Genomic DNA, 26,122 nt, shown 5'->3' with positions numbered 1-26,122 from the left:
ACAGGCACACACCACCATGCGTGCCTATATAATGTTTCTTGCCTACAAATGTATATAGTAACATCTGATATTCCTTGCAAATACTAAATTTTGTGATGTTGCATCCTAAAAGGACTTTAATGCATTTAAAATATAATCCAAGTTTAACAGCTTACAGTTTAAAACTAAAAGGACTTTAATGCATTTAAAATATAATCCAAGTTTAACAGCTTACAGTTTAAAACAGGAGGTATACAAGTTAGAGGTATGCCAACTGCCAAGATACAGTAAGAGTGTTTCAGGAGCAAATAATCCTTATCTAGGGTCAGAAAAACTAATGCATACTAGAGAAAATAAACCAGCTAGATAGAGAAGAAAAAACATAACAAGAAAATAAAAGTTTCTAAGTGAAAAGAACAGTAGGTACAGTTAAATCACATTAGAAAATTCAAATAATAAAGTTAGAAGGTTGTTGCACTTTTATACAAGAAAGGATAGTATCTCATACGGGGATGAGAGAAATAAAAAGCCTGAAGAAACACTCGTTAGGTACATTAGCAATACAGTGGAACCCCGAAATTTATGGGGGTTATATTCCTAGAGCACCTGCAAATTGTGAAAAGTCATCCATTTCATATATGGTCAGAGAAATGCCTATTTTTGTAGTTTTTACCCTACTTATGCTGTTTCCTCTAGTTATGTAATTTAATTAAAAAATACCATATTAATAAAGCCTTTGAAGATGCAGAGCATTTTGGTGGTATCTTAGAGCTCTGAGAAGAACAAAACTGAGAACACTTGATATAAGTACATGCAGTACAACAACCTGCAGGAATGCTGGTGCATCTGCCTGAGATGGGTTATAGGGTAGCAGCCAATCAGCAGCAAGGAGAACTGAGTAATATTGTTGGATTGGCTACCTGCAAACCTCCTGCTAAAATAACAAATGCAGAGGATATTTGTGGTTTTCACAAAATTATGGGGGTTTCCAAACAATTATTAGTTAGGTTCTAAGGAAAAATTTGCAAACAATTAAGGCCACCAACTCTAAACTGTGACTTCATGGGAATGTACAGTACTTTATGATGAAAATCAGGAAAATTTGAAAGAAGGAATGCCCTGGGCTGAAATGCTTGAGTGCTTAGAGCATATAAATGGCTTTTGATTTATAAAGATAGCACACAAAACCATCCATATCATCTTAATAGAATGAAGAAAGTAAGAAGAGAGTCTTATAAGAGCTACTTATCCATCACAATTGCTTTATTAACATACATGTACTCAAAACCTAGAAGGAAATATATAAGCACTGAAATAATAACTGTTTTAAAAACATGGATTATGTAGGATTTTTCTTGTTCTATTGTCTAAACTTTAGTTTTGAAAAAGCACATATATTGCAACTAAAGAAGTTGGGGGTATAAATGTATTATCAAAAAAAAAAAGACTTGAAATAGAACTTTCATATTCTGATGACCATTGAAATTGTATATTCATTTTTAAGCATGGCACTGAAGAATTAGTTTATAATTATATGATCCACGGTGTCAATTTAACAAATTCTTATGGATTTTTCACTTGTACTTGTTTTAAAGCAGTTTTATTAATGCAGATTTAATTTCAAGCCATATTTAGACACATAGGAACTTTAGTATAAATACTTAAAAATAAGTTATATTTGAAGCTCATCTGAAAGTAAAATTAAATAACTAAAAAGATATGAACAAAAATTTATATATCAATATAATATGCCTAATACTTTAAAAGTAGGCATACAAGGTTTCTTAATAGAATTATTCACTACTAAGGACAAATGGGAAGTTCTCAGTGAAGCACTGAGAAGGGAGTTTTACATATATTGTCCATTATTTGAAGAATTATTTATAATTAGAGAAGCTTTTTAAAATGCCTCCTAATATTTGCTAATTATAAATCCTAAGCATTAAAGGGTGAGTTCCTTAATGGGTACACTTAAAATACAACACAATTGTAAGTACCAAGGCTTTTCTTTAAAAAATATACATATGTATATAATACACTTACATTTGCTTATAATTGTAAGCATTAAATTTGAATGCAATTTGCTTGCTAATATAATAAATACTTTTAAACATTAATCAGCTTAAAACTTTTGTTAAATGCTTCAAAAACTATTTTATAATACAGGATGATCTATTGCCACTTATGATCAAAGTCAGTCAGATTTATGTAATCCTAGACTCGATTTTAAGATTCTCTTTTAACCTATCCTTAAAATTTTCCAGGGGTTACTCTGCATACCAGCATACTGACTGAGAATTCATGTGCCAGTTAGAAAGCTAGACTTGAATCCTATACTACTACTCAATGGTCATGTGACTTGATCAAGTTGCTTAACCTCTTTATGCTTTTTATTTCCTTCTCTGTGAAGGATATTAATAATACCTATATGATCATTACTTCTGAAAAATTAAATAAGATGATCTGCCAAAAATAGTACACTGCCCAATAATGAGTAACCACTCAGTAGCAAAAAACGCAACTATTCTATGGAGAAATCCAATCAGCACTTCAGCACTTCCATTATCAAATTCCTGAACTAAAAGTGGGCAGGTTCTGATTTGTCCCATCCCATCATTCTAATGGTCACCTATAAGGGAATCTCAGCAAAGTATTAGTAAAAAGCAATAGGATCAATGTACTTGTTAAAGGATTTGCTTACAAATCACTTTGGTGCTTAACAAGGCTTCTTCTTTGATCCTCTGAAGTCCCTGATTACTAAATATGAATATTCTACTCTATAAAAATTAATTTTCCTGATTATCAGTTAATTATAGAAAATGAAGAAAATAGAAAAGTATTTACAATGAGAAACAGTTGGTAATAGTTATTTCCTTCTAAGCTACTTCTGATAGCAATTACTAGTTTAAGACATTTTAGTTTATAGAATATGATGAACATGAAGTTATGGAATACCATATCACAAACAATTTAGAATATTATTCAAAAGACAGAATGGGTATGAATTTGTACAAGGGAAAGAATTGATTTTAAGATCTTATTATCAGCTAAATTCTACCATTCCAGGAGCCTGTTTTCCCACCAAAATATAAAACAAAGCAAAAATAACAAAGTATACAAAAATGTGTTAAATTTTTTTCCCCTAAGGAGAGTACTATTATAAATGGAATTAATTTTCAGGGCATGAAAAATGTATATTAATCTCTAAAATATTTTCATGTGATACTGAACTTACTAGTTATCAATATAAAACCTGAGAAAAAAGTTTGGGTTTTATTTTAGAAACATGAAAAAAGTAAAATTCCCAAAGCAACACAATTAATTCAAGCTATATTTTATAAATAAAATGGATATTTTTAAAAGAGATATAGTATTTCTGAAATATCTCCTGGAACAGTAATTAGAAAACATCTGGGACTCTTCACTAATGCTGTGTCTGTAACAGATGGGATAGCGATATTTAAATAATTTTACTGTAACATAGGATTTCATTTTCTTTTTAAAATGGATGTATTTATTAAACACCACTGCAGAGATGGCTTTGAGCCTCATAAAAACTGAAAAGATTACATACTACAAGTATTTAAAATTCCAATTTTAACTTATATTTAATACTATACTCTTAGTTATACAATGTGCTCATTTTGTTCATAAAGTCATCTCAATACAATAACATCAGGTATAATACATAAAATCTAATCCATTATGTCTTACCAATTTATGACCTGATGAGACACTCTTGTGGACAACATTCAGTCCTTAGAAGCTAGAATAACCCTCCAACCATGTGAGGGCACCACAACTTTTAAACTTTCGGCTTTCGATCATTATTATGTCACATTCCTCCTCCGATGCTGAATTCTAAAAAAAATTCTAGCAAAGAGTTTAAGTAAATAAAGTGTTTTAATCATATATCTTTTAAAAATCTTTTATAGCAAAATTTTTATGTTTTACCATGATCACACAACTGATATTTTGTACTTTATCTTTTAAATGTAAAATAATTTCATATTTGATTTGGATACTTCAAACTTTAAGTTTCAACATGGACTTTCAGGCCATTAGAAATACTTGTTAATGAAGAGTCAAATAGAAATGGAACCAATTGAAGGTTTAAGATCATGATCCAGAAATTCTGATTTAACACCATATAACCTGTATAGACAGTTTTGTAGCCCAACAGAATGGCACTTGAATTCTATTATTTGGCCTACTTCCATTTATAAATTTCTAGATTTACAGCACAGGTGTCTAGAGCAGTTATAATCCATATAAATCATTTAAGTGCTTAAGAGCATTCAATTTTTAAATCTCAGTCTGTCTCCACAATGCCCGATTATGTTGGTAAGAATAAACTTGTCATATGCTGTCTGTAATTGACATAATAATGTATCCTATTCAGCAGTGGTCCTACTGCTTATCTGAGTATGGGCATGGAAGAAAATGGAGGGGGGCAGAGAGGAAGGTTTAATAATGGCAAAAATTACTTCTTTAAGAAAATCATCTAAAATTTATTACATTTATTACAAGATTTATTACAAAAATTCTTCAACGGGGTATATATTTTAATCCCTGAACAGTAGTGTCATTAATAACATTTTCTGTCTGGTAAGAATACCCATATATTCATTTTCAGTTGCCAGTAATCCTTAAGAAAGGCAACCTACATTTGTGGGCCTAAATTTTCTCCTGACTAAAATAGTATAATGGAGTAAGGGATTGAAAAGAGAAAAAGGCCATTACAGAGGAAGATCATTTGTGCAAAGCTATGGAAAATCAAAGCCAGTATTGTAAAGTATTGCAGTTATCTTAAAAAAGATATTTGATAAAATACGCTGTTACAGATTTTAACTTTCAATTAAACTTTTCTATTTACACAAGATCACTTACAAATAAAATCTTTTCCAAATGTAATCTCACAACACATTTGACTTCAATAAATTTACATAAATTTGTCTTTCTTCAAAGTGCAACTTTATAATAAAATCACCTGGTGAAGGCAAAAATCCATATCTATGAGGAAAGTAACAGTTTAAAGTTGTATTAATTTTGTTAACCTACTACCAAATGTCTATAGGAAGTTTTTTGTAATTCTTATCTCCTGTCAAAATACTATCACAAATTTTTATATCTTTAATGATTTACTTTTTGTGGGACAAATTTCATGAAAAGATACAATATGCAGTCATACTTAGTAAATGCTTCTTGAAATATGTATCAATAATGCTGGTAATTTGCTTTCTGCAAAGGCTTTTGATAAACTGGTCATTTAAAGGTCAGACTGCTAGACCTTTTATTAAGAGGGCTTGCCAGCAAATAGCATTTTCATAAATGCCTAAGTCTTTGTAAGACAAAATTAAGGCAGTCATACTTAAAGCAACATCAGTTTTTTTTTTTTTTTTTTTTTTACTATGGAGCATTTTTAAAAAAAATTTAAAGGTGTGTACATTATACAACTGTATGGTAAGTCTAGGGCTTAAGAACTATATTTTCAAAAATTATTGAACTTCTATTTTAAGTTTTTCACGAGCAAGCATTTTAAAATTAGATATGACCAAGTATAATGGCCATACATAGAGTTTCAATCATGAAATCCCAAAATGGAGAAAATCCTTATTTAAAAATCTGAAATGAAATTAGGTAAGTACCTATAGATGAATGAAAATTAGATATCCTTTACAGTTTAAAATCAGAATTCTTACTACAATCAGTATTTACTTAGGAAGTTATACTAACATTAAACTTCAACCACTGACAATATTGCTATCACAACTCTGGAACATTTCCTATGCTTTTTATCACTTCTGTCTTTTTAATTTTTGACTAGGAAAAATCTCATTAATAGAGAATGTGATGTTAAACATTTCTTAAAGTTCAGTAAAAACTAGGCTTATGTTTAGCATTTAGCTCACTTTCTTCTATGAAAAATTTCTATTGCACAGTAGAATAAGATATTGAGGAAGTAGGCACAATTTCATTCTGCTGTTCAACAAAGTTCACTATTATTCTGTTCTGAAAAGTTTTAACTATCATAAATGTTTGCTTGTTTCTAGAATGGTTAGAAATTTTTGTTTTTTAACAAAGAGAGAAGACACTAGGAGCAACCAACTGTATCCTAAGTATTTTCCCCTTCAGTCTGTCAACTTACCCATAGAATAGCTAACAAAAAATCCATCACTATTTTCTCCTTTCCAAAATAATTCTCTCACTAATATTTCCTGACACTACCAGCATTCCCTCAATTAGGTTTCTCACACTTGGGAGCCATGTTTGGGTGTGTTCTTACTATATCTAATGAGTTATAAAATCTTGTAATTCCTACTTCCTGATTATCAATCTCTCCTCATCATCACTGACTAATTTAGGCTTTAAGTGGCCCTCTAGTAGTTTTGTTTGGTCCCTATCCAACTCAGTTTCTCTTCTCTGTTGTCTTCAAGTACAGTATGTGAGGAACCAACAAATTTATCCTTAAATAGCAATTACTGTGTATTTTCACAGTGGTTCACAGAACTTCCTCTAACTGGACTGCCCTCTTTTCCTCAGATTTTTAGCTCTGCAAGACCAAATTTAACCCATCTGTTTCCACTTCAAAAAGCCACTTTCTGAAGAAACTTTGACCAATCTGTCCTTGAGACATAAAATACTTGAACTTTATATGGTAGTTATTAGTTTCAATTATGTGATAATGTACATATCTATTTTTTCCCATATTAAGACCACACTCCTTCAAAGTACAACCTGAATTTTACTAATCTTGTTTCTTCCAATGTTGACTGGTAGGAGTCAACAAACTTTTACTGAGTTAAATAACAACAAATTTCTAAAGATTTTTTCCTCTGAATGCATGTCGTACTGCAATACAAAAATGAAATGCTGAGGCATTAGTCTTTGGATCAGAAAAAGTGATCTCAAAAGAAACCATTTTAAAATACATCAGAAAAGTCCCTTTAATGTCAACCTCCTATAATTTGGGACCATAGTGTATTGCCAGAGACTATAATCATGTCTTGGGTGTCTCAGGCCACAGGTTCAAGGACATCCTGTGAATGCCAAAATCCATAGTAAAATACTTATACAAAATTCCACTGTATTTGCATATACCTCCTGTATTCTTTAAATCCCTAGATTACTTGTAATACCGAACATAGTGTTATTACTATGTAAATACTTGTGATACTATATTGTTTAGCAAATGACAAAAAACAAATCTGTAATTCAATTAAAAAAGGAATTTTATTTGAACCAAGAATGAAAATCTATGTATGGATACAAAGGGCTGAGTATACTTCATAATACATCCAATTCTCTAATTCGTTACTGATATTCCCAAGTATCTTTTCAGAACTCTGAAGCCATGGATTTTGAAGACTTTTATGTGGTCTTCTTCACTCTCCACACTAACACCCCGATAATGTACACTCACTACAATCGACATAAAACTGTATTTCCTTTCTACATAATATGCTTATCATCAAGAATTTAATTTATACTCTGAGAGCATCAATTTCTCAACTATGCATTGTAGTTTTAAATTTTTCAAGGCCTTATTTTGCTATGATTATGACCTGGACTGATGGCCAGGTATGCACAGTCTATGACTCTTGAATGGAATTATTAACGTTTTTAAATTTTGAAGTCAGTTTGTAACAGGAGTCATTCTTTTCTCAACAAGTTATTTTATCTATCTGGCCTCACAGAATGAAGGTTTTAAGATCCTGCTGCTGATGCCTAGACATTTGTGGAGACTTCATTTACCAACATCATCTATGGGAATTGTCATTCCAGAAGATCCTTGCTGTCTCACCTTGCGCTCACCATGTTCTACTGGTTTTCCTATTCAGGACCACCACTTACTGCCATTTCTTAAGCAAATACACAGCTCTTTCAGACATATTTGGCCTCATAAACAAGGCCACTAATGAAGAAAGGGAGCTTTACCTAAACCTCACCTAATGTCACTAAACCTCACTTCATGTCAACAGACATGAAGACAATTTTATTAGGTTTTCAAAGACAAGACTAATTTCTTAGGTGGCCTATTTATTTCAATAAGCTTAACTGTGCCTGTTTAAAACATATACCCGTCTATCCAGGTAGAATTTAAAGAAAGCAAGTTCTCTTGTTAGTTCTGTATTTGGAACTATCTTAGAGTAATGTTACACAATAGGTCTGTCATTTTCCAGTCCTGTTTAATTTTATCATTATAACATAGGTCTGTCATTTGCTAATCAGTACTATAAAATGTAGTCAGTTAATACATCTGGGTATATTTTTGTTATGCCTACTCAATAGAGGCTTCCACTTCCCTCAATTTTCATACAAGTTCTTTTAATTTCTCTATTTCTGTACATGCTTCAGTCTGTAAATTTGTTAAGTGCTGTCAACCTGCAAGAGCTATCATTTGTGTGCTTTAAAGTAATCTGAACATTTTATAAGCAGGTCCTTGGATCTTCATTTAATTGTGGGCTCTAAGAATAATTTTCAGAGAAAAATAATGTAACATTCACCTGATCCTCAAAGTACCATTGATTATCTGTCTCTCCCATCTTGGCCTATTCTCCTCACAAAAAACTATACATTACTGACAAAAATATTCATAAGTTGTGACATAAGTTCTATGAGTATACCAACTATAATAAGTACTACAAAAGAAAGCTGGAAACTTGGAAGTACATATTGAGACTAGACTTAGTATATTTGGTTAATGATAGACCCAAGCTTTGTAAAGTTGAACAAAACAAAACAACTTATATATTATCTATAGTACTGATATAAGCAGTTTAGTTCTAATTTAGCTTCAGAAATGAAAAGTCACAGGATAAGTGAGAGAAAGTAAGTTTTTTCTCACACAAAATATTTGAGGTCATTTAAGAACACATTTCTAAAGTGATTAATCAGTAAAAATTTTTTTAAGAGGAATCATCAAATATTTAGTAAAAGACTTACCATAAACTTAACTGACATTCATTTTAAGAATCTATGTCTACTACTTTCCCAATTACTGTGTATGTAAATACTACTGGTACCATAAGGAAGGGCAAGTACACTCATCAAGGGGATTGTGCAACTATTACTCTCATTTTAAACTACATTTATGCCATTTCTTCATGAAGGAAAAAATACTAAAAGTATTTATCAACAAAGGTAAATTATTATAAGCCACCTGATTGCTTACAATAGTCTGCAGTTTCTTCTCATTAGTCTTCCTATGTAAGAGAGGGCAAAACTTTTCTATAGATTCTTATTCTGAGTTTTTAAAAACAAGCTACCAATGAAGAATCTGATCTCCAGTGACTTATGAGGATAATTACTATATATTTAACAAAGCTAAGAACTTTTTGAAGTTAATTTAAATAATGGTCAAATTATAAAGTAAGTACTCTGAAATGTTACTACGCTGGAATATCACTAAATATTAACTTCATAATAAAGTAATTCCCTAGAAAGCTAATTTGAATAAACAGGGCTTCCTAAGAAAGGACTAGATTATTTCTGAGCGATCAGTTTAACTGTCCTTACGTTTGAAGATAGTTTCACTGATTGATTCATAAAGGGTTTTACAGTCAACTAACAGAGAAAACAGAAACTATGATGGCACGTACATGAAGACAGAAACAGAGGCTTCAGAATAGCTTCAACTTTAGTGCAGTAACTGAAGAAAGCATTGGATAGACCCACAAGAAAATATCTAAATATGGGCAGAAGCAGTCTCTATTTGGCTAATTCTAATTTAAAAAGTGAGGGAAACAGAGGGGCTGAGAACTGTTAAGTCAGTGTGGGAAAAGTACATTAGTCACTCATTTTGATCTGCTAAATTGAAAGACTCTTGGAAGATTGGAATTTTAATTTATGAAATAAGAAAAACCAAGGGTTTTAAAATACCCAGTCTAGAGCATGTGCAACAGAAATTGCCATGAGGCTTAAAAGCTGCTCCAACTGAATTCTAAGATTTCATAAAAAGGAACCTAAAATATGGTATTCTAGTAACACTGACATGCAAATTTATGTCTCAAAATAAATAATGTAAGGAAGTTATGCCCATTAAATTCCTGAATGATTTTAGCAGAATCACCCCTGAAAGTACATGTTTAAAGAATTAGCACAATTTTAAAAACCTATATATACAGGATTATTTATAGGAAGAAAGTAATTTGATGAGATCCAAAACAAACAAGGGCAGAAGTTACATCTAATATTTCTTTAAAGCTTTACACAAATTGCTTGCAATGATTAAACAATACCACAGTATTTTCTTACCCCATACACCTATCAACAAGTTTAGGTCTTGGGTAACTGAAGTGGTAGATTGTTAGAACTAATAAAGTTGGCCACTACTACTTCTTTCAATAAAAATTTAATAAGCTAGTTGAAAAGTGCTAAGAAGTCACTAGTCAGTTTTTATTAGGTTGGGCCTGTCACCTTGATACGAATAGGTCAACTTTCAGCAAAGAATGGCTGATCTACAATATAAATTCTGACTGTTTTGGTATTAATACACCATAGAAAGTTGTCCATTAACCTCTTTGGCTCTGGACAACAGGCTGCAAGACAGAATACTTTTTAACCCATCAGAAATTACAGTTAAAGCAACTTAAAGTAAAATCTGAGAACAGATGAGTATTTATACAACAATGCTCAGTCAACTTCTATGGTTGTTTTATAAAAAGAAACAAAACTCTCAATGTTAGATACGAACAATTAAAAATAAAGCTCAAACCTTTCTGTTTTGACAAAAATATTTATGTGGCAATCAATGAAAGTTGAAAAATTAAAAATTTTCAAATTAAAATTCCTTTGACAATTACTCTATATTTCTAAACAGATTGCTCTTTTACCTTTTTCTTCAGGGAAAAACAAAAGTACAAATACTCCATAATTACTCATACTCTATCTTTATGTTTGTTTCATGCTGTAATTTAAATCCTACATAGGATTAATTTATACTGCTCCAGCATAACTTTTTTGGTCATTTAGAGACATATGCAGTTCAGGCTGGCCTTAAACTTGCAATGATCCTCTTGCCTCAACCTCCAGAGTGCTGGAATTGTAGGTGTGTACCACCACATCTGGCTAAAAAAGAACTATTTAAAAATTGATTTTATTAACCTGTTACTATGAATTTTAAACTTCCTGTTCCAAAAGTGATCACTGAAACATGTATTTGGTAAAGAATACACAATCTAAAAGATATTTTGGTAGAAAGTACCTTTAGAGTAACCCACACAAGCAAATCAAGCCTAAGAAAGTTTTATCATTTTTAGGCTATGCAGACCATGTCTTAGTATGCATGTACATGAAATATTGTTTTCTAATGAAAGAAATGAGAGTCCATGAGCATTATCCAAAATTATGCCAGAAGACACAAAACTGCTGCCAGGCAAGGTTAAAAAAATCTAAACAAGCTTTGTGTGAATTCTGAAACACTGTTTATGCTCTTTCTATTAAATACAGAATGATAGTAGTATTAATACTCAGCAAAATAAATGAACAGAACATACATTGTTTAAAATACGTATTAAGCAGAAAGATAAACCAAAGTATTTTTTGCCACAAATGAACTAGTACTTTACATTTTTAAAAATTAAATCTATGCAGCGGTTATGAGAAAGCAACTGTTTTAGGGGGTTACAAATCAGTAATGCAGGTCTACCAAACAAATTTAGTGTTCAAAATTTCTCATCAGACACTAAACAATTATTGCCTTGATACCTTGGTCTTACCTCTCCTTCAATTTTTTAATTTAAAATATTCTGCTTTATGTTATTGTAGTTTTTATAGTGAAATCATGTAAAATATCACAAAGTTAAAATCACTGATATTTATTTTACAGAATATATTTTACATGAAAATACAACAAGTGGTTTACTTCACATCATAAAATTCAATAGAATACACAAATCTTTTTGTCTTTGAGACAGGGTGTCACTAGCGCAAACTGGTCTTGAATTCATGGTCATTCTCTTGCCTTAGCCTCCAAAATGTTGGAATTACAGGTGTGAGCCACCATGCCAGGCTAGAATAGGAAATCTTTACAAAAAATAAACAAGGTACACAAAATGCAGTGAACAGAAAAACATGTTTATAGTCTACATAAAATACAATCTGTCTTTCTGGTTTATTTTGCTGCTTTGTCCCGTACTAGTACCATGTGATTTTCCCCCTTATAACGAAAGTCAGCTTTATGCAAAGCAATTCATGCATACACTTTGCATGTATGCATTACATGTAAGTATTCATACCTATCCCAGAGGCTCTTTGATTCCTGAAACGTGTTCAAATGGAACGCTTGGTAGAAAGCAGTTGAAGGATTCCTGTGAGATCCAAGAATCAAATGGAAATGAGGTTGAGAATGTACAGTAAAATCACTACTTTTCCAAAAAAAGAGGAAGAATTTTAATACAGTGCAACTGCTTTAATTTAAAACAAAAACAAAAGAAAAAAGGGGGAAAGACCATGTAAACTTTAATACTTTGAAACAACTGGAAACTAGACAAAAGTCTAGTAGACCTCAACAATAATTCAGAACCAAGGAAAGAGGGTAATAATAGACAAAATTAAACAATAGCATCCAACTGTGTGTGTACGTGTAATATGTACATAAGAATGTGATTATCAACACTATTCTGTACCACATGCGTTTATAAATACTTATTGTTCCAGCAACTTAACAAAGTTGTTCCCAGGTAGAGTAGTCACATAAAATGTTAAGCTATACTCTTCACAGGATTTGCTAAGTGGAAAGGGTTTGATAATACACAATAAGGATTTTTTTTTCTTGGTTAGACTTGAAATTTTCCACTTTTAGAATTGTTTTATTTATGTGTGATTTCTCTGGACTAGTATATCTTTGGATGTACTGGTATGTAGGTAACTCCCTGCATTGGTATAATGCCCCTTGAAGTGTAAAAGTCTATTTACTATACTCATCATTTATCTCTACCACTCTTTTGGGATGTATTTCCTAGGACTAACACCACCAAATCTTTGTTTTTTGGTTGTTCTTCTTTTTTTGAAACAGGGTCTGGCTATGTAGTTCAGGCTGGCCTTAAATATACTAGGTAGTTCAGGTGGGCATCAAAATCATGGTAAGCCTTTTGCCTCAACATCCTAAGTGCTAGGATTATAGACATACACCACCATACCTGGCTACATCACAGAATCTGAACTGGGCTCATCTGGGCAATCTGCTTCTATGTTGCTTCACACTTAGTTATCTCAGAAGTAGTTTTTCAACGAGTAAACTTTTTACAATTCTTTCTCCTCTTCAGCATAGTTCTATGGTCTTCCTTACCACCTGACTGTACTCTTAGAGGAAAAAATACTTGTCACATGACTTTTAGAATTCTTGACCCATAGTATAGCAGAATAGCACAGAATGCCAAGTGCTAAATATTATATGCCAGACTCTATTCTAAGGGCTTTACATTTAATAACTCTTTTCATGACAGCCCTAACAAAGAGTGCTGTTGTTAGTCCCATCTCACAGAAAAGTGGATCAGATAGAAGTAAACTGCCTGATGTCACAAAGCTAGCAGGTAGCAGTGTAGACCTGGGTTTTATGATCTTAAATCACTATGGTAAACACATAGCATAGTTAAATTTTCGCTTTTCCAGATCTGTCTGTTAAACAGTAATAGAAGTATTTAGTTTTGCAGGGTAGTTGAAGAATTAAGACTATATACCTAAAGCAGTGGCAGTGAACCTATGGCAAGCATGCCATGATGGACACGCAAGCCAAATATAGTAAGTTGTTTTTTTCTAAACTAAAACTTCAGTATTTGGGCTTAACTGCAATGTTAGCATTTTACAATAAATAAGTGGGTTTTGGATTGCAGTTTGGATACACTGTCTCTAAAAGGCTTGCTAGCACTGACATAAAGCTTCCTGGGATACACAATATGCTCCATAGTTATTATTCTACATACAAATGAATTTGATCAACTGCAATTCTGATGCCCTATAAGTGCCAGACAAAGTAAGAAACCATTTCCAAGGTCTACTGGAATGGCAGTCAACTGTCAATGATCATCAAACAAGACAGAATTCTGTGACTTAAAAAGTCAGATTAAAGCCAGGGCTCAGCGGCGTAAGTGCCTGCTTGGCAAACGCGAGGTTGTGAGTTCAATCCCTGGCACAAAAAAAAAAAAAAAAAAAAAAAAAAGTCCGATTAAGACTCACTGAATTGTGTTATATATTGAATTTAAAAATTTAACTATTAGGTGGTTCTTTTAGATAAGCCAAAAAAGGCAGACAGACATTAGTTGTCAGAGAGCATCACCAAAGCAGTGTTAGAACTTTTTAATATATGCTTCTTGTTTGTCCTACTCCTAATGCTTTGCAATCTTTTAAAAACTTAGCCGCTTTTAACTAGGTTTCTAATATCAAATGCACTGAGTAGAACAGCTAATAACAAAGTTTAAGAGGCTTCTAAGTTCTGTTTATTTAACATCTTACATCCTCTCAGAACATATTTGTTAGATGACTCTTTGTAATTACAAATCAATGTGTCAAATCAAATAAAAACCAACCAAAAATTTGGCTTAAAAAATAAAAACAAAAACAGGATTGTACAGGACCATATAGTAAGTAGTCTGCTAGCATCACAGATCTGTTTGGGGACAAATCTTTTTTTTTTTTTTTTAAGCAGTACCTAGGGATTGAACTCATGACCGCCTGCCTGCAAGGCAGGTGCTTATGCCTTTGAGCTAAATCCCCAGCCCATGTTTGGGGACAAATCTAAATGGGATGATCTAGAGAGGCAGGCAGTAAATACAGGAGGAAAACAAATAGTAAGCTTGGAAGTTATCTTCTGAGTTGAGAATTAAAAATTCATCAAAGGACATTCACTTTAAATATATTTAAAAATACATATATTTATTATAATTTTTAGAGAAAATAACTTCAGATATTGTCTCTGGAAATAAATATTTAACTTGTCAAATAAACTGGTTTTGTTTCAAATGAAGTTGTAAGACTTAAGTAATGAAATCTCAGCATTTTTTTCAGCACAACAAGTTAAATGTAAAGTGAAAACAGAACATATCCAGAGTTGGTGATAACTCCTGGGGTGTGAAAAGCAATTGTGAAATAGAATAAATGGATCCAAAGTCTGTTAAAACATATTATAATACCCTTAGGTTACACAAGGTGATAATTAACAATCACTCTTCAAAAAATGAAGCCATTTGTAGTTTCACAATCGAGATCCAACAGAAAAATTTATATAGTTTAGATTTTACTGATTAAGTTTTAAATGAGACATGCAATCTTGGGTTGGGGATGTAATTCAGTAGAACACTTGCCTAGAATGCACAAGGTCAAAGGTCTGATCACCAGCAATGCCACACACAAAAAAGTGTTTTTCTTTTTGGTTATTGTTTCTGGACAGGGATGTTATTTATAAAATGACATTTTGTTTTGTTTTTCTTTTTTATAGCGAATAGCAAGAAGCTGTCTCAAAATATTGATGAACAGGAATTGTTAGGAGGAGTCAAGTCTATAAAATCTAGTTAATCAAGAACTTCAAAGCAGGGTGGGGGAGGAAGACATACATACTAACATTGGTCATGAAAGACAACTGTTTTGGAATAACATAAAAATTGAGGGGACTAAGAGCCCAAGGAAAATTGTGTTAACAGGATCATTTCAAGGTAAGAGTCTAAAATCCAAAAGCATCAAGAGATAACTGAAATGTAAAAACATCAAGAGAATTTCAGTTTTGGTCACAAATTTTCTTCTAAGAAAAAAAAATTGAAGCCAGTTTTCCAACAACTCATCTCATGTCAATATAAACTACCATTCTAAATATAGAGCCAATGAAGCCAGTTTTTTTTAAAGATTGAGGTGTGGCTTATACTGATTCCAGATACCTAAATGAAAATGCTGCTTTCCTAATAGATTTGTACAAGTACTGAATAAAATATATTCTTTCCTTTATGAGTTTATATCCTAGATAGTCTGTTAATTTCCAAGTATATAAATGTATATAAATATAACGAGAAAAGGATATGCATGTAATATACAATTACTTGATTTATTTAGCAAGACACTATATTTGTGGGTTGACTGTAAAGAGGAAAAACACACAAATACCAAAATTAAGTTGTAAAAGCTGAAAGGTTAAGCTACATGGTTCTTGCACTCAGAGAACACATTGTTTTGTTTTATACGTGTCAAGTCAACTTTAAAGATCTCTAGGTAGAACCCAGAGAAATATAAGAACCCAGGAAATATAAGCAGCAGCATTTTCATGTAAGTGTCTGAAATCAGTATAAGCTACACCTCAAGAAGTCAACGTTTGTCTCTAGTATTAATATCTGGAAATTATAAAGAATTAACATATTATTTAAGAGGTTATGATACAACACATCAATGGCTACAGTAACTTTTCTTTCATCCCATCTCACTGTGTGCCAAGTAATAAAGCCAAAAACTTCTGAGAAAATACAAGAGCACTCAATGGCTTAAAAATCTGAGTATGAGGCTATACTTTGTCACTTAATAGCTAAGTATTCTTTTACATAAGAAAACCAAAGAATAAATTAGGGATAGATGATATGAAAGGGACCAAAAGATGGAGGAAGGGAAGAGGGAAAGAAAAGCAAGAAAAAAGGGATAAGAGGAAGGGGACCTAAAAAGAAATAAGATGTGTGTTATACATATTTTCCAATTCTTCATGATGAATATAATCATGTAGTGTAAACAAGTGCTACTAAAAATAAAAACTAATACAAAAATAGTTATGGAGCAGGGCCTGGAAGTGCATGCCTATAATCCCAACACTTGGTAGGGTCAGAAAGGAAGATTTCTAGGAGTTTGAGACCAGCCTGTGCTACATAAGTGAGTACAAGGCCAGTCGGCACTACTTGGCAGAAGACTGTCTCAAAAAAAAGGAAAAAAAATCTTTGGATTTCTTATAGTTTGATTCTTTAATCCATAAAAGGGGGAGGGGAGATGGACACTTTCTTACAAGTTGTACACAGGATCTGACAATAAAGGTGGATGTGTATTTAATACAGGGTTACAGTTTCCATATTATGCTGTATAAAAATCTTTTGGTAGAGTATCTTAACATGTACCAAATGTTTCATCACCACTAAGGTACTATTGAAGCGAACAGAATACTTAAATTTAGAATTAGGTGTGCCAAACTATTTAGTACATGCTACTGAATGAGAATTCTGATTTCTGGGACTCAATCCTTCACATACTCCCCAAACAAGAGGCTTTTTTCACAAGATTTTACTTTAAAAAATATAACAGTCACTGAAGTGGGTACTGAATGAGTGGGTACTAAAAGAGTAACATTTACCAGTGTTACTCTTTACAACAAGAACTTCAAAAAACACCTTTAGTGACAACCATAAACTTACTACAGAAATCTAAATTTATCACATTTAAGTCTTCTACTCTGTTTCTGTTAAATTACTCACATCATTTTACAATGTGACAGACTTTCACTCTTGCACATCATTATACAAACTGCCTTCTCTTTAGGCTTAGAAAATCACCCCTTTCTCTTTATCAGGAATCTAATATGAATGACCCTTTTAAGATTCAGTTCAAAGTTAGCCTCAGAAGAATGCACAAATAATACACTGATTCTGAGTAACTGGGTGACTAAAGAGATGCAGAAAATAGTCTTTTAATATCCTCGTTTATACATTTTGAACTACATAAATACCTGTGCAGAAAATAACTTTGAAACAGAAAGTCTGTTACCTTCTCACATCAAATTGTTGCCAATAGCATTTATATTTAGTTTGCCACATTTGATAATCATTTTCATATGGCCTGAGATCTTGGGCAGGATAGCTTTATTTCTTCTGTATCCCAGTACCTGCTATTAAGAGACCATACCAAGGAATTGAATGTTTGATATATTATTGCTTTAAATGTTTTCCTGGGCATGTGACATATTTAATTAGCATTTGCAAACTTAAATTTATCACAAAATGGCCTACTGGCAAAAAAAAAAAAAAAAAAGGTTGACAAGAAAGGTTTAAACTGGTAGCTCTTTCATGAAACTCATCTAAATGGGTGAACTCAATAGGTTAGAAGGAATCTTGAAGTTTGACCAAGTCTCAAATTCTACCTTCACCAATGAGAAAAACTGAGAGAATAATATGACAAAAAGACATCAGCAAAGTGGTAAAAATGCCAAGATCAGAACAAGATTTGTTTTACTACTTATCTCACAGGACATCTGACCTAAAACTGTTTCCTTTTCTATTAAGTTCATACTATACAATTATACTTGCGATCAAAACTGAAAACTCTTTAAGAGTAATTTGCAGTATGACAGAGGACTCATAAGAAAGTAGTCTGGACACTGAAATACTATATTTACATTTTGTTTGTTTGTTTTTGGTACAGGGATTGAATTCACAACTCTGCACTTGCAAGGCAGGTGCTTATGCTGCTGTGCTAAATCTCCAGCCCCAATATTTACATTTTTGTGATGTATGCCTGCCATGAAAATTGTCTGTTATTGATTATTCACGTATTACTTGCAAATCTAACAATACTTCTGAACTCTCCAAACTAGGTATCATCCTGTTCACACTAGGAAACAAGATTTACAAGACTAACTAACTAGCTTACATTCAACTGTATTAAATATTTAGCATAGTCATGCAACATGAAGGATGTCTTTTTTCAAAACCATTGTTGACATGAGTTCAAAGAAATAAAGCCTACATACTTAAGTCTGATTTGGTGTTTTAAATATGAGAGCATATATACTAGTTAATTCAACTGGTTGCCCTAAATCATAAACCCACTGGTTAAATTTAAAGAAAAATTATAAACTTAAAGGATTTTTTCTTTCAATTGTTTTGTAGCAACAGTCCCTATAAATACTGTCAACTACTAAGGTTTCTTAGTTTTAAAAATCTGCTTTTCATTTGTAAGGAATTACACAGAGAACATCTTTCAGGCTACATTTAACCAGATAGATCTGCTTTTGTGATTATTCAGATATTACTTGCAAATCTAACAATACTTCTGAACTCTCCTTCCTCACAGCTAACTACTGAAAGAGTAATACAACTAAGAAAGACAATATGTTCAGACAATGAAAGATATGGATCCAAAAGAAAGTATTAAAGGAAAAAATTAGACTATTCCTCATCATTTACAAGTGTTCTTATTGCTTAAGGCAGTATTTCAGGTAATTCTTACTATATTTTCTTCCATCTTGATTATTTGCTATCTCTTTATACTCTCCTATCTCCAATTTCTGTCATTTTAAGGAAAAAAAGATCAAAATTCTTTTATTATCTCCTAACCTATTCCTCTATTACAAAAGAGATTTATTTTGTGCCATTGTCTTGGTGAGGCTACTAGTAGTGGTGACTACAGAACATTACTGCTTCCAAATTCTCTGGTACAGAGAAAAGATAAACTCTATTCCAAATGGCCAAGTTGTAGATCTGTAAATCCAGTATCATACCATTTCCAGATTAGGGTCTTTTTCTTTTTATGGTGGTGCTGGAGATTGAATTCAGGGAACCAATATGCTAGCCAAGTCCTATACCTTTACCTATAATGCCTATAGCCCCAGGACCTGAATTGTATGGTATTTAGTATGTGATTTACACATCAGTTGTAAAGATGGAGGAAAAAAATTACCTCCACAATTTTGAAGTTAAATGTAGTAAGGCTTTCAAGTAATATAGCTCTAAAAAGCACATATAGGTTTTACAGCAGAAGGTTGACAATTCTGCCTCTTGTTAGACACAATCCTCTCAAAGTTTAAGTAAAAAAACCAAATAACCTTCTTAAATAAATATACATATAAAATTACATTACCAGCACGTACCACAGCACATCATTTAGCATTCACAATTTATAGTATTTTATCAGTAGTCATTAATAAACTACATAAATAAAACCATTAACAAGGTTGAGAGATACATCCCACTAAGGGATCTTTACAGTCTGGTTTTTAACAATCTTGGACTGCAGGTGACAGTCCACAATTGTAGCCATTCACAACAGTTCCTGGAATGCAGCCTACTAAGTTCACATTGGTTGGAAAGCTATCTGTTCTGTGTTCCTTTTAGGGCCAGCACTATTTCAGACATCTCTCGAGTCTGATAAATGTGTAGGTAGTTCAAACAAAATTTTAAAAGATCACTGAAAAGTGACCACACAACTGTATTTTCAAGCACTGTTACATCCACCAGCTTATACAAATCAATTGAAAAAGTCTCAACAACTAACCATGTCTTTCTAATGGGAATGGCTACAAAGATATGGTCAAGTAGTGATAATTAAGAATTTCTTAAACATATGGACATCAGCCCTTTTGAAGATATGATAATATTAGGATGCATTAACATAAGGCCAGACTCTTAACATAAATGACCACAATCTGTTTGGTAATGGAACCAAAATCAGGAGATATTTTCAATTATCAACCTAAAATTCACTTTATTAATCTTCCATTTCTCAAAATACTAATAAAATCCTAAATTATTTTTGTAAAAAAGCAAACATGTTATTTGTAATATCTCATGTGGATATGAATCTATCAACCTATCACAAAGTTTAATTATTCTTGATCTCACATTCCAATTTTCTTTTTTTTTTACATTTGAAAGACTGCAACCTTTTTAATTTAATGAGACCTCAAATCACCATATTAAAATTTTTAGTAAGTTTTGTTCCCTCTAAAGTATTCATCTTGGTAATTTAAATACATGCCTGCAAAACTCTGTTATTTAATTCAAGCGTTAAACTTTAAAATGTCCTCTCTTTTACAAAGGTTTTTCATTTAAAAAAATACTATTTCTACTTAATGGATTCCATTCCTTCACCAGGTGTTGGTCCAGTGATAAAATGTCAAATGTGTAAGATTACATCTTGGAATCTAACATGTTAAATTAAAAACCAATGAAAGACTATAACCAACATTGCAGATCCACATTTGATTAAAGCAATGCAGATTTTAAGAGAATGGGGAGAGGGAAAGAAAAGTCACCTTTAAAATGGGACTATTCACTAGCACTATAGCTTAACTGCTGAAAGGATAAAAAAATGATACAGCAGTATTGGTAGTTCAAACAGTCACATGTTTTGTAATGAGAGTCCTGAGATTACCAACTTTTAATACAATAAAAGGAAAATAAATGCACTTTTGAGGTCATGAGGTCATAACCTAAAGAATGCATTTCAGTTTCCTTTTGTCAACAAATCTCTTTGCTTCATGCCATATCCTATTAAGGTTCTGAGGCATTTAACTACATATTCCATAAACTGAAAGTGGTTTATAGAGGAGGAAGGAAAACACATTCTTCATTCAAAGATACACACACATGTTTAAGGAAAGAAGGGAGGCTAGGAAACCAGTCATTTCTTGAAGAAATATGGGGCAATGTACAGGAATGTAAGGTAAGAAAAGGTTATTTACAAACTTATCAGGAAAAACTGGCTTCTGGCTTCTGGCAAAAGGAAGATTCCTGCTATTTCTGTTAACTATTAGCAAACGTAAAAAATAAACAAGTTTATTTCAAGTTATTCAAGTGTGTCCAGATGTGTGAAAATGTGAGCAATCAGAAAAACAGAGGAATTTTTCTGAGTGGCTTGTGGAATCAGATTCTTTACTTGGTGATCACATCCATATAAAATCTCTCAACAATTAGCTAGCTGAGCTCATTTATATTATTCTCTAAGAGTTCTCAAGTGAAACATGAGTCCCACAAGCAAGTCACCTACAAAAAAAGATGAACTTAAATTACAAAAAGCAGAGAAGATGAATGAATTTTAGTGAGCATTTTTCAGAAAGAACAATCTAACAAAAACATAAGGCTAATTTTGAAATGGTAAGTTAAAAAAACTAAAAAGCAGGAAGAAAAAGAATTTTAACATCACATTGTATATTCTTCTACAAACCACTTATTCTAGAACCCATAAACATAATTTTTATCTTTTAACACATCTAAAAACAACCCCTCAAAAACTTCAATTAAGTTCATGTGGAACTGTAAAATATGAGATTTTCTCTGTTGTTTTTAAAAACACTGTAACAAGCAGGGAAATTTGCAATATATATCAAACTTCCATGTACCATTTCCTCAAAATCACTAAAAATTTTCCTTTAAACCATAGTCGAACATCAACTTGTACTAAATGGTGTAACAAAACACCAGTTTTCACTCCAACTATTAATTAAAGCATCCCTTACATAGAGGGAGCCAACTACTGACATTTACACTTTTACTAAAATTTTTACTAATATGAAAGAATTTCACACCTCCTTTTCCCATAGTAAAAAGACTTATGGAAGGTAAAAGCATCTTTCCAATACTTTTTTTGCTTAAACAAAAAGGTTATCTTAGAGAAGTCAGTGGAAAGCTTCATGATACCCTTTCACTAAAAAGCTGAACATTGAGTTCATTCTTAATGATCTTCAAAACCTGGATTTGACATTTCACCTTTATCTCTCCAGCCTTTCCAGATACAAAGAGGAGATTCCTTACAAGGATTTTCTTTCTTCTCCATTTTTTTAAAGTAACCAGAAGGCTCACTGATTTTCTGGAATTGAAAACTTGTAAAAAACAAACAAACAAATAAATAAACTTCATGTTTTGGCATCACAACACACACTAACAAAACTACCCAAAGCATTCAAGCATGACTGGTATCTCTAAGGGCCTACCTTATGGGAGCACAGTAGCTACCACCTTTAAAATAAGATTAAGCTGAAATCTCTTTTTGAGTAAACAATGTTGCATTTCTATCCATTAGTCCTTTTAAAAAACAAGACCTCTCATTATACTTAATTTAGAAATTTAAATCAATGTTCACCAAACTAAATTTTATACTTAAGGACTAAAAAAAAAAAAAAAAACCCCAAAAATCGGCTGCCAAAGTTGCATGCTACATTGGCCAAGTATTCTTATCAAATTTTTAAAATAAATAGATAATCCATACCTGTCTTCATCACCATCAACAGGAATAGCTATGCTGAACACAGAGGTGGCAAGACTGTTCATAGGTGTTAACTGAAGAGGGTTTGCCAGGGAATCTGCAACAGGAGGCTTCACAACAGGCTTATTTTCAGCAATGAGAGAAAGTGGTGGTTGAGGTAGGGGTTCTGATTTTCTTCTAGTATCGTCGACTTGCCCGACTAAAGGCTGGGTCTGAGTCTGAAACTGACTTAGGTCAGACTGTGGTAGACTTGTTGGTGCACTGTGTGTGCCTTGCGCTAAGGGCAGCCCAACGTGCTGGATTACACTGCTGCTCCTGCTGACTGGTGTATGGCTGCTCAGTGGCTGCGACTGGGCCAGAGGCGCAGGTACATTTGGCATAGTAACAGAAGTAGTAGACACACTAGGCACGCTTGGAGCGGGCACGGCTGCAGGCACGTTTGGAACTCCGGGCACCACGGCGTGAGGACCACCAGGCACAGCTGACAGCTGACCACTGCCACCAATCTGCGGCGGAGGCACGGACTGCGTCTGCCCAGCGCCGGCAGAACCCACGCCCGGCTGCACCACGCCTCCTACTGCAGCCGGCGACACCCCTGCCGGCTGACAAGGCGCGGCCTGCCCTCCTGGTGCTAGTCCCGGAGCCACAGCTTCACTAGGCTGGGAAGACGTGCCCCTGATCTGCACCCCCACCGAAGGGGCACTGGGGCCAGAGCCCACCGGAAAGTTGGCCGCAGTAGGGCCGGTCGTTCCGGCGCTGGTGGAAGAAGGCTGCGCGGGGCTTGCGGGCTGGAAGCCGGCCACATGCTGCTGCAAGTACTCACTTTGGCCGGAGGGTTGGCCCGGCAGCAAATGCCCAGGCTGGATCGGAGGCTGGGGATAGGCGAAGTGCTGGGAATGTTGCGTGGCAGGAGCAACGACTGCCGGGACCGGCTGCGGAGGTAGGGACGCAGGCGGCTGCGCCAGGGCTACACTCGACGGCGGCAGACCTGGTCCACTCGGACCCGGAGGGGAGCCGCCGGGCCCGGCACCCTGTAGCTGGCTTGGCTGTGCGGCTGCTATCATTGGCTGCTGCCCGGCTGCTGCTCCTGCAAACGGCGGCAGCGGAACCGAGCTTTGAGCCACAGCCCCACCTACGGGCGGCGGCTGCGGCTGCGGCTGCGGCTGCCCAACGCTAAAACTCTGCGGCTGGGCCGGAGTGGGCTGGCTCATTTTCTCCGACGGGGGTAGCTGTGACACAGCAGTCAAGGAGCTGTCAGCTCCCGAGTCGGGCCCGTGCGCCCCCTGCATGGAGGCCACCACCACCACCACCGACCCTCCGGTCGCGCCGAGGCCGCTGTCCCGCTCCGCAGTCTGCTCAAAAGTATTACTGTGTCTAATGCAATCCCCGGACCTAGTTAGGACGCTGCTGTCGGAATCCCGCTCATAGTATTCCATACACGTCCATCGGCCGCGTCGGTACGGCTCCCCACTCCCGTGGTCTAGTTTGATCACGCGGAAACGGGAGCTGCAAGTGGTGGGGGGCTGAGAAGGAGCTGCAGCCCCTGTTCCGGCAGAGGATCCCGCGCCCGGGGGGCCGCCAGGGGCTCCGGGGGTGGGGGCTGGAGTGGCAGCTGGAGTGGCAGCCGCTGCCAGGGTATTGGCAAGCCCCCCGGCCACGCTCCGGGCTGGAACGGCTCCTCCTCCGTTGGCGGGAGCCGTGGCAACAGCCAGGTGCCCATCTAGGAGGAGGTTTGGGGAGACGGCGCCGGGAGTCTCCGCATCCCCAACATTATTGAGTGTCTCCTCGGAGGAGCTGCGCTCGCAGACTTCCTCAGGACCATAGTCTGTGGCCCGAGATACGTCGAATATCTCGGAGGAGACGTCCTCTGTGCGTGACTCGTCCGGGTCGTCCAGGCTCTCGGTGTCCTCGGTGATGCTAGTGGCCACCTGGGCAGTGGTGACACTGGTGATCTGGAAGCAGCTCTTCTTCTTGGCCGGCATCTTGGACATGGTGAAGAAGGCTGGATGGCAGAGAGGCACGCCGGCTCCTCCGGGTCCTGAGGGAAACCGGGCAGGGCAGAGCCGGGCCCCGAAGACAAAGTCCGAGTCGACGCTGGGGTCTGAGGCCCGTCGCGGTAGTCACGGGCTGATCGGGCGGCCGGCCGCTCGGAGCGACATCCTCCTCGCCGTTTCCTCCAGGCGTCGGGCTCGGCCCCTAGTCTCACTCCCGCGGCGGCTCCTCCTTCCTTTTCACCGCAGCAGCCGCGGCGCCTCAATTCAGTCCCTCAGCGACGGAGAGCGCGATCCCAGGGGCGGGCCGCTGCCGCTGCCTCCGCCCCGGCCCCGGCTGCCGCGGTCAGTCGCTCGGCGCTCACGCGTTCAGCAGGCCCAGGCCGGGGTGGGAGTGGGAGGGCGGAGGGGAGGCGGCGGCGTGGGGGGCGGCGCTGCCCCGCTCGTGCGCCTCGGGCCGGTGCCGGCGGCGGCGCCCGGCTCCCCGCCACGGAGGGAGGGAGGGAGGAGCGGCGGGTCTGGAGCCGCGGGCCGGGCTGGCTGGAGGACCGCAGGCAGGCTGCGCGCGGGCGGGCGGCCCTCGCTCCCCGGCTCTAGCCGGAGCTCAGCCCCAGGGACATGCCGACCGTCTGAGGCGGAAGCCCGCTCCGGGGGAGGGGAGAGCCGGCTGGTCTTCCCCTCTCAGGGAGCCTCCCCCGCAGGCGGGCGGCGGCGACAGTCTCGGCCTCCCCTCGCGGCTCCGCGGAGTGAGGGGCGGCGGCGGCTGGCGGCTCGCCGGCGAGCCGAGGCGCTCCGGCTGTATGAGGTAGCGACGGCGGCTTCTTCAGGTCCTCTTCAGCACGCCCGGTCCATAAACCCCGGAGAAACTGAAATTCAAACTGCTGAAGCGGCGGCTGCAGCTCCCTCCCCTCGGCCAAGATGGGGCTGAAATGGCCGCGCCAGGGATGCTGGGAGGAGCAGCAGCAGGCCCGCTGCCGCCGCCGCCGCCACTGACTAAAATGCCGCCGCTGCCGCAGCCACCGCCAGCGCCGCAGCCGCCTTCGTTCGGTGACGCACTGGCGTCGTGACGTCACCGACCCGCCCCCTCCGGTTTCCTGCAGTTTCGCGTGGAAGGGGGTTGGGTGGGGGCGATGGGCGGGACTAAAGGTTAAAGGGATTGGTTTCTTTATTTAAAATATTTTTAAATTTAAGTTTTGTGGTGAAAGTTAACTTAGAAT

At 36.3% G+C, this 26,122-nt stretch overlaps 1 protein-coding gene across 4 annotated transcripts in view; it reads right to left on the bottom strand.

Annotated features, from left to right (window-relative positions):
• Nucleotides 1–25,892, bottom strand: part of Tsc22d2 (TSC22 domain family member 2) — a 51,426-nt gene extending 25,534 nt beyond the window's left edge. Inside the window, exons 1-2 of one of the 4 annotated variants that reach the window (XR_001202767.3) lie at nucleotides 22,918–25,890; nucleotides 3,694–3,852 (exon numbers count right to left, since the gene is read on the bottom strand). Coding sequence is in view for 3 of the 4 variants with exons in the window: in XM_063249174.1 (XP_063105244.1) it covers nucleotides 22,384–22,531; nucleotides 22,918–24,905 (2,136 nt within the window). In the remaining variant the exon portion in view is untranslated. Of the gene's footprint in view, nucleotides 1–3,693; nucleotides 3,853–12,218; nucleotides 12,291–12,770; nucleotides 22,532–22,917 lie in introns of those variants that run through there. The other 3 variants (XM_003476774.4, XM_063249174.1, XM_005006727.3) reach the window with 3 other exon arrangements.
• Between the last annotated feature and the right edge of the window lie 230 nt (nucleotides 25,893–26,122).

This window comes from Cavia porcellus, unplaced genomic scaffold (assembly GCF_034190915.1).
Source record: "Cavia porcellus strain 051 isolate PalLab524CR breed Dunkin Hartley unplaced genomic scaffold, mCavPor4.1 scaffold_5, whole genome shotgun sequence".
NCBI classification, from domain to species: Eukaryota; Metazoa; Chordata; class Mammalia; order Rodentia; family Caviidae; genus Cavia; species Cavia porcellus.
Note: the sequence above shows the minus strand (reverse complement) of the source record. Positions and strands in the feature narration are given on the sequence as shown.